Source organism: Triticum urartu, chromosome 2A (genome assembly GCF_056163025.1).
Source record: "Triticum urartu cultivar PI428250 chromosome 2A, HENAU_Tu73, whole genome shotgun sequence".
Classification (NCBI taxonomy): domain Eukaryota; kingdom Viridiplantae; phylum Streptophyta; class Magnoliopsida; order Poales; family Poaceae; genus Triticum; species Triticum urartu.
In genome coordinates this window covers 653,664,064-653,674,258 of record NC_141874.1, presented here as the reverse complement: position 1 = coordinate 653,674,258, position 10,195 = coordinate 653,664,064, and the positions used below count along the sequence as shown (strand labels likewise).

Below are 10,195 nucleotides of genomic sequence, written 5' to 3'. Positions count from 1 at the left end.
GGGCGATCACCCTCTGCTGCCAGTTGGCCCTCTCCACTCGCCCAGTCCGAGCATGGCCCTGGATGGGCAGGGTCGTGATCATGCCGAAGTCCTGGAGGAGTCACTGTCATCTCACCTCAGGTGAGATGGAAACTATGCGTCTCGGGGCGCCACCGGTCAATCAATGTCGTAAGAGCCGATTGGACGAGCACCGAGGTCTGTCTTTTGAACTGAAGAATGATACCCAACATCCGTGCTCTCCTGAAGTACGGAGTGTAGCGCTCGTCGTACTGCATCTGCACGGCCTTTGTGTGGCCCCTCATCTGCAATAGGGGAGCATTTGTCAAAGTGTAAACGGAATTGTTAGTAACTAATTTTGTCATAATAAACAATACAGCAAATTGACGATAGACATTACCATTCCGTTCTCCATAAAACGGACGCGGTGACCATTGTCGAAAGCATGATCAAGCATGGTGTACTTCACGCCGATTTCTGGCGCAGGGGGGGCACCGATAACAATTGGAAATGATGTCATTTTCAACCAACTTGTATCCTTTTGAACAAACATGAACATATCAAGTCCAAATATAAATGAATCATATTCAACCAACATTCATTATTTATCATATGTTCAACCAATATAAATGATCAATGTAAATGAATCATATTCAACCAACATAATTCATTCAACAACATTCCACCATCACTCATGCACTTGTTTATTCAATATTTATAAGAAAATTGCATATACACTATTCACCAAAATCCATCATATGACCATTTGTTCAAAAAAATGCATATACATAATTCAATCATATGTAGGCAACTACTTACAATCCCTCCAACATCAATCATATGACCATTTGTTCAAAAATAATTTTAATCTCCAACTACCTTCGTGATGAACTAGGGTTCATATCAAAACTACATATAATTTCCACAACTAGTTATTAGAGTTCATATTCAACCATATACATCATATAGAATCAACCTAAGCAATCCTAGGATAGACACAAAGTAAGAAAATAGGGTTTATTTGCACCAAATAATGCATCGAATTGAAAGCGTTTCGAGTAGAACTAATTGGAGGGATTGAGAGAGCTTACTTTTCCCGTTTCGGAGCCATCTCGATCCGCAAAAATGGTGGCAAAACGAAGAAGATCGGAGGGGGGGAGTGGAGGGGACTAGAGAGAGCTTGTGCTCTCTGTTCTTGCGGCGTCGCGCGGCTGAGGAGAAGAAGATGGGGGCTGGTTGGTGGGCGGGCCCCACGAGCCGGCCCCGCGGGCTTATAAGGTTTCAGCACCTACCGCCAGAGTCTACAGCGGTAGGGTTACATAGCCTACCGCCGTGGGCTCTGGTGGTAGGGGGGGCAGGATACTGTTCCGTCTACTTGAGGCTGACGTGGATGAGTGGGCTACCGCCGTTCTCTCCCTGTGGTGGTAGCCTGCATTTGCCTATCGCCTTGATCATTGGCGATAGATAAAAGGGTCAAATTCCAAAAGGTTTCGAATATGGGTCAGATCTCGCTTATTTTTGACAAAAATGTCAAAACACGAAATTTGGCCACAAAGCGTAGGCACTGAACTGCAAAAGCGAGATCTAATAAGCGGAAAGAAAAAGAAAAAAGGCAGACGACCGAGACCGCGACCCCACGCGTCGCCCGGCAGCTTCGTGGCACGCGCCGGCCTGACTTGCATTGACTGATGTTTCCCGTTATACCCCTGCGCACACCGCCGGCTTTACCCGCTCCAACTCCTTATCCACGAAACCGCCAGGGGGTAGAATTGGAACTGCCCGCCCCGGCTCTCGCGCTCACGAACCCCACGACTCCCCTCCTAGTATAAACCGCTCCAACGGGGAACTGCCATTCCTCTGCTTCGAGCCGAAGCATCAGAGAAAATTTTGATCCAAAACTTTCCTTAGCCATTTGATCTAGAGACTGTCTCGCCGTTAGGGTTTAGCGTGGGGATGGATTACGAGCAAGGCGGCGGCGCTGGCCGCGGCCGCGGGAGATCTCGCGGCGGCGGCGGCGGGCGTGGCGGGGCGCCCGGTGGGTACGGGCCTCAAGGAGGCGGCGGAGGCTACGGAGGAGGCGGTCAAGGCCGGGGCGCTCAGGGAAGCGGTGGAGGATACGGAGGAGGCGGAGGCTACGCGCCCCAAGGGGGCATGGAGGGCCGCGGGGGCGGCTACGCGCCTCGCGGCGGAGGGTACGCTCCTCGCGGGGGCGGCGAGGGCCGCGGACGAGGCTATGGTCCTCAGGGAGGCGGCGAGGGCCGCGGAGGCGGCTACGGCGGAGGCGGTCCGGGAGGGCGTGGTCCTGGCGGCGGTGGGCGTGGGTACGGCCCCGGCGGTGGGCGTGGTGGGAACGCGTGGGCGCAGCCTGGGAGAGGGCCCGCCGGAGGACCCGGGGAATACGTTCCGGTGAGGGCGCCGGCGCCAGCGTCTGCGGCGAGGAGGGTTGAGTCCGAGGAGGCGGGGCGCTCATCTGGATCCGTCGGTAAGCACTTCCCCTGTCCTGCTTAACTTAGCATACTCTGTTCCTAAGCAATGTTCAATACCTTGACGGTTTGTCAAGTAATCTAGGGATTTGTGACGGTGAATTGAGTCTATACGGTATGGTTCCACTTGTTTGTGCGATTGATCAAGGCGTTCCTTATCGCCTCTGTGTCGATGGTATAGCAGGGAACTTCTCATCGTTGACTAGAATGATGGGGGTGCGATCTGAACTGTATTTTGTTCGGCCCTTGCAGATTTCTGCACTATTCTTCGTCCTTGAGATGCTAGATTAATTTTCGTACCATCGTAGCATTGTGTGATTATATCGTAATATCATCTTCCTCGAGTTAGCTTAGGTTTCATATAATTTTGAGTTCGGTATGCATTGAACAAATAATTATAGATGAGATCTATCTGTATGATAATCTCCACTAGATCTTGGCTCATACTCCTACCTGTTAGTGATTATATCAAGTTTGTATCTGGAGGAAGCATTTAATTTTAGGATGATTAGATTGTTACTATCGTGTTATGCAAAACAAGCGAGAGGAATTTGTGGCAATGCCTTGTTTAGGCACACACATAAATTACTAATTTTGAATCATTTGCAATTTTTATTCCACTGTTTCCCCATGAGAGTTATTTGTTTCAGAGGATACAGAGCACTTGTGAAAAGGGGAAAACTAGGATTTCAGGTAGCCTTATTTTGTTTGCCAGCTTGCAGTTTGAGAAGATTCAGACACTGTTTAATTTTACCCAAATTTCTGAATGATTAGCAATTTTTCCTATGTTGACTTGGGAAAAAATCATATTAGAACATAAGCTGGAAAGAAAAAAATATATTTTTGTTGAGTATTTGGCTCGTGCAAATTTACCTTGTTTCTAATTCTAACTGATCTTCCTTTTTCACTAGAACGCATCAGCTCCAAAGAAGTGGCAAAATTAGAACCACTAGCGCCCCCAGTTGCTGTGTCTCCCAATGGCATACGTGTGCCAATGCAAAGACCTGATGGTGGTGGAACATTATGTCAAGCCAGGGTCCAGCTTTTGGTAAACCACTTCATAGTCAAGTACCCAAAGCTGTCAACCTTTTTCCACTATGACATAGATATCAAGTTTGATCCAGCGTCTTCAAAGGTTTCTGGCAAGGAGCTCTCCAATGCAGATTTTCTTTCTGCAAAGGCCGAGCTTTTCAAGGATGACAGCTTTCGGCAGCTTTCATCGGCTGTTGCTTATGATGGAAAGAGAAACCTATTTACTGTTGCACAACTGCCAGAAGGTTTATTCCGTGTCAGAGTTCGTTCAAAGACCTACATTGTATCAGTAGAGTTCAAGAAGCAGCTTCCTCTAAGCCAACTCTCGGAGCTGCCTGTGGCTAGGGAGATCTTACAGGGTCTTGATGTCATTGTGCGTGAGGCTTCTAGCTGGAGCAAGATTATACTTGGTCATGGATTTTACTCACCACAAAGCAAAGTGGATATGGGGTCAGGTGTTGTATCTATGAAAGGAACCCAGCAGACCCTTAAACACACTCAGCAGGGACTGGTCCTATGTGTCGACTATTCAGTTATGCCATTTCGCAGAGATGGACCTGTTCTGGATATCGTGCGGCAGTTTATAAAGCCCCTTCCCCTCGACTACAGGACAGCACTGAACAAGACTCATCGGGAAAAGTTGGTGTATGAGCTCAAAGGCCAGCGTGTTACTGTGTCCCACCGGAAGACTAAGCAGAAGTACACTATTCAAGGCTTCACTGATTTGCCAGCCAGCCAGATCACCTTTTTAGATTCGGAATCAGGGCAGTCAAGGAAACTTGTTGACTATTTTGCTCAGCAGTATGGCAAGGTGATTGAGTATCAGATGCTTCCATGCCTGGATTTGAGCAAGAGCAAAGACAAACCAAATTATGTGCCCATTGAGCTTTGTAAGCTTATTGAAGGACAGAGGTATCCAATGGCAAATTTGAATAAGGACACTGATAGAGCACTGAAAGGCAAGGCTTTAATTAAGGCAGCTGAGCGGAAGTGGGAGATTGAGACTGCGGTCAAAGCTGAAGATGGGCCTTGCAGGTAACTATTTGAGTTTGAATCAATTTATATGGTTTGCAAATGTATAACCATCTGTTAGTATTTTGGTCATAGGAAACTACTCTCTCCGTCCCATAATATAAGAGCGTTTTTTACACTAGTGTAGTGTCAAAAATGTATAACCATCTGTTAGTATTTTGGTCATAGGAAACTGACATGTTGCAGTATTTAACTGGTACTATGATAAGTTGATGCTCTTTTTTACAAAAGTACCTCTACCACATTACTCCCTCCGTTCCATAATATTTGAACTAAAACCACGACAAGTATTATGGAACAGAGTACTTAATACGGATGCTATTACATTCTTGGTAGAGAAAGTAGATTGTAACCATGTAATCAGTATATATTTGCCAACTCATGTTCTCATTTGCTTGTTTGTGTTCCTGATATTTAAGCCCTTCTCTGTCTTATTTCTTTTGCAAAGGGACAATATGAACTCAGTAACAGATCTTTATCTTTTTTGTGGAAAAATGAAAAAAAATGTTTGTATCAGGTACTAATCACCATTTTATTTCCAGGGGAGAAATAGCTCAACAGTTTGGGATTTCTTTGGATGTGAAGATGATGGAAGTCACTGGCAGGGTCCTTTCTCCTCCCATGCTGACACTCGGCTCCTCCAGAGGAGCCCCTGGCAATTTAAGTATCACTCCATCTAATTGCCAGTGGAACCTCATGGGGAAGAAGCTGGTAGAAGGCAAAGCACTTCAGTGCTGGGGCATTGTGGACTTCAGTGCACGGCCATCTCACAACAAGCAGCAAGCGCTTGATGGGAACATGTTTATTAACTATATCGTCAGGAAGTGCTGTGACCTTGGCATTCAGATGAACAAGACAGCATGTTTTGTGCATCTATCGACAATGTCAGTGCTATCAGATCCACACCAACTGTACGAGGAGCTGAACAAAGCCAAGCAGGCTGCGGTGAAGAAGAACCAGAAGCTGCAGCTCCTCTTCTGCCCGATGTCTGAACAGCATCCTGGGTACAAGACACTGAAGCTGATCTGCGAGACGCAGCTGGGGATCCAAACCCAGTGTTTCTTGAGCCACCTTGCAAACAAAACCCAGGGCCAGGACCAGTACATGTCCAACCTTGCTCTCAAGATCAACAGCAAGCTCGGGGGCATCAACGTCCAGCTCCAGGACAAGCTCCCACTGGACAACGGTGTTCCTTACATGTTCATCGGCGCGGACGTGAACCACCCGTCACCCGGGAATGTGGAAAGCCCGTCGATAGCAGCTGTGGTTGCGTCCATGAATAGGGGCGCCACCAAGTACGTGCCTAGAATCCGCGCCCAGCCACACCGCTGTGAGGTGATCAAGAACCTCGGCGAGATTGTCCAAGAACTCATCGGTGTCTTTGAGAAGAAGGCCGGCGTAAAGCCTCAGAAGATCATTTACTTCCGTGATGGCGTGAGTGATGGGCAGTTCGAGATGGTCCTTAACGAGGAGCTTGCAGACATGGAGAAGGTGATCAAGGTGAAGGGCTACTCGCCTACGATCACCGTGATTGTGGCCAAGAAGCGGCACCACACGCGGCTGTTCCCCAAGGAGCACAACGAGCCGCTGCAGACGAAGAACGGCAATGTGCTCCCTGGCACGGTGGTGGACACCAGAATTGTCGACCCTGTGACGTACGACTTCTACCTGTGCAGCCACAACGGGCTGATAGGGACCAGCCGGCCGACGCACTACTACAACCTGATGGACGAACACGGCTACGGGTCGGACGACTTGCAGAGGCTGGTGTACAACCTCTGCTTCGTGTTCGCGCGCTGCACCAAGCCCGTATCACTGGCGACGCCCGTCTACTACGCTGACCTGGCGGCATACCGTGGCAGGCTCTACTATGAGGGCATGCTGGCGTCCCAGCCCCAGGTGCGCAGCTCGTCGTCCTCGGCCTCCTCCGCAGCGGCGGGTGCTTCTGACTTCAGCAACTTCCCGATGCTGCACGTGGATCTTCAGGACAACATGTTCTTCATCTGACGCTGGCGTTTCACCCGGTGTTGCTTAGGGTCTTGGTCGGGTAGAAACATATATACAAACTATTTCGTATTGTCTGAACTTGGTCCGGTAGAACATATACCCCAAACTGCTTGGTATGGTCTGAACTTTGAACTTGAAATGTGTTGCTAGTTGTGTCATTGTCCGTGTGCTTCAGGTCTGTGTTTTTAACTATAGCTGTGTTGGTTGCCTGACCTTGGTGGCTTGACTGTATCTTCGGAGATTCTGATGATGAAATTCCATGGAAGTTGTAACAACTTTCGATTCATTTCATCATCTCGTAAATCTGAACGGTGGGAATTTGCTTGTCACTTGATATGGATGGTGTAATTATTTGCTCCATCAGGGACAAGTAGCTTCAGACAAAGAATGCTTTTAAAACTGTTCTTGTCATGAACAGATTGCAGCAGTTAGCGCCGAACAAGTCTCTTCTCTATCACAGATTCACAAGAGCATACACAGAAAGTAGAGGCCGGCACAACAAATTCAAACACAGAGAGCACCGATTCTCTTCTCCTCAATTCAGCAATAACAAGTCATGTCTATATAAATAATTGCGCGCCAAAAGTGTCTATAAATAAGCTCTAAATAAACATCTCAAAAGAAAAAGAAAACTCTAAAATAGAGTTCCAATCGGCTAGGGAGACAATACATTTGGTACGGAGCCCATCCTTTGTTGGCGAGGAAGGAAGCTCCAGAGGCAAGCGTGTCCTGATCCTGGAAGCAGCCTCCCTCATTGGTGCAGAAGCAAACGATTACCAGTGCCTGCACACGACCATCACTGGTTTAAAGTGCCATCCGGGATTCAGAGCATAGGTCGACTCAAAATTCCAAGGACCAAAGGCCATGCGGGCGGGCCCAGGATTTCAAGAGTGTGTATTCAAAATTTCAAAGGCAGTTTTTTTGGAAGTCTAAATCCTTGTTTTGGCATATATGACGGATTCTAGTACCAGTTTACAAAAATTGGGTAATACCTATGGATATCGCAGAATATAATATATTCATAGAATTGATCATAATTTCAAATTTCCATCTTATAGAAAATCAATAACAGGTCGCAACGTAATTGATCATAATTGTTCAAAGATCGAAGTCGCAACATCTAAGATATATAGAGATGGAAAGTAAATAATGATAAAAAAGCTGATGAATCACAGGATGACAATCCTATCCTTGATGCTTTAAAAATGAGTTTAGTTTAACTAAGAATCTGCATGTTTAACACTGAAGGAATGTTAGTTTGCTAGTCTGTTAGAGGGTATTCTCTTCAATGAACTATTTAAAAACAAGCTGAGAAGCATGAGATACAGAGAGAAATCAATAACCAAAATCTAATTAGCAAGGTGAATACATCTAATTTCAATGAACAGATCATATGTACTGCTATGTGAGCCTAGGGATTTAAAATTCAAGACCGATGTGTGCCAAGATCAGTACAATTTGGGAACTATTTAGTTTAACAAAGAATCACAGGATGACAATCCTATCCTTGATGCTTCAAAAATGAGTTTAGTTTAACTAAGAATCTGCATGTTTAACACTGAAGGAATGTTAGTTTGCTAGTCTGTTAGAGGGTATTCTCTTCAATGAACTATTTAGAAACAAGCTGAGAAGCATGAGATACAGAGAGAAATCAATAACCAAAATCTAATTAGCAAGGTGAATACATCTAATTTCAATGAACAGATCATATGTACTGCTATGTGAGCCTAGGGATTTAAAATTCAAGACCGATGTGTGCAAAGATCAGTACAATTTGGGAACTATTTAGTTTAACTCAGAATCACAGGATGACAATCCTATCCTTGATGCTTTAAAAATGAGTTTAGTTTAACTAAGAATCTGCATGTTTAACACTAAAGGAATGTTAGTTTGCTAGTCTGTTAGAGGGTATTCTCTTCAATGAACTATTTAGAAACAAGCTGAGAAGCATGAGATACAGAGAGAAATCAATAACCAAAATCTAATTAGCAAGGTGAATACATCTAATTTCAATGAACAGATCATATGTACTGCTATGTGAGCCTAGGGATTTAAAATTCAAGACCGATGTGTGCAAAGATCAGTACAATTTGGGAACTATTTAGTTTAACTAAGAATCACAGGATGACAATCCTATCCTTGATGCTTTAAAAATGAGTTTAGTTTAACTAAGAATCTGCATGTTTAACACTAAAGGAATGTTAGTTTGCTAGTCTGTTAGAGGGTATTCTCTTCAATGAACTATTTAGAAACAAGCTGAGAAGCATGAGATACAGAGAGAAATCAATAACCAAAATCTAATTAGCAAGGTGAATACATCTAATTTCAATGAACAGATCATATGTACTGCTATGTGAGCCTAGGGATTTAAAATTCAAGACCGATGTGTGCAAAGATCAGTACAATTTGGGAACAGGGAAGGTAAATCTAATTTCAATGAACAGATCATATGTACTGCTATGTGAGCCTAGGGATTTAAAATTCAAGACCGATGTGTGCAAAGATCAGTACAATTTGGGAGCAGGGAAGGTAAATCTAATTTCAATGAACAGATCATATGTACTGCTATGTGAGCCTAGGGATTTAAAATTCAAGACCGATGTGTGCAAAGATCAGTACAATTTGGGAACTATTTAGTTTAACTAAGAATCACAGGATGACAATCCTATCCTTGATGCTTTAAAAATGAGTTTAGTTTAACTAAGAATCTGCATGTTTAACACTGAATAAATGTTAGTTTGCTAGTCTGTTAGAGGGTATTCTCTTCAATGAACTATTTAGAAACAAGCTGAGAAGCATGAGATACAGAGAGAAATCAATAACCAAAATCTAATTAGCAAGGTGAATACATCTAATTTCAATGAACAGATCATATGTACTGATATGTGAGCCTAGGGATTTAAAATTCAAGACCGATGTGTGCAAAGATCAATACAATTTGGGAACAGGGAAGGTAATTGAACCAGCGATAGATGTATGGACGGTGGTTCGAACGCGCGACCTGTTCTCTACGAGGGCTACGTTGGTACCATCGGGCCATCGCTCTGCTCATGACAAGGTGAATACATCTAATTTCAATGAACAGATCATATGTACTGATATGTGAGCCTAGGGATTTAAAATTCAAGACCGATGTGTGCAAAGATCAATACAATTTGGGAACAGGGAAGGTAATTGAACCAGCGATAGATGTATGGACGGTGGTTCGAACGCGCGACCTGTTCTCTACGAGGGCTACGTTGGTACCATCGGGCCATCGCTCTGCTCATGACAAGGTGAATACATCTAATTTCAATGAATAGATCATATGTACTGATATGTGAGCCTAGGGATTTAAAATTCAAGACCGATGTGTGCAAAGATCAATACAATTTGGGAACAGGGAAGGTAATTGAACCAGCGATAGATGTATGGACGGTGGTTCGAACGCATGACCTGTTCTCTACGAGGGCTACGTTGGTACCATCGGGCCATCGCTCTGCTCATGACAAAGTACTTCAAGCCTTTCTTTTATCAGTTCTTCAGTTCGTTTTGTTTTTTTATCCTATTCCGTTCTTTCTTTTTTTGTTTTTTAATGCGTGTTTATTTTTCAAATTTCGTGAACCTTTCCTCTAAATTTATGAAAATATAAAAAAATCGATGAA

General features: G+C 44.6%; 1 protein-coding gene across 1 annotated transcript; it reads left to right on the top strand.

The window, feature by feature from the left end:
* Positions 1-1,841: 1,841 nt before the first annotated feature.
* On the top strand, positions 1,842-6,837 carry LOC125539463 (protein argonaute 2). Its single transcript, XM_048702921.2, has 3 exons — positions 1,842-2,479; positions 3,392-4,547; positions 5,087-6,837. Exons 1-3 carry the CDS (start codon positions 1,951-1,953, stop codon positions 6,549-6,551), a joined length of 3,150 nt encoding a protein of 1,049 aa, XP_048558878.1. The 5' UTR covers positions 1,842-1,950; the 3' UTR covers positions 6,552-6,837.
* Positions 6,838-10,195: the final 3,358 nt, after the last annotated feature.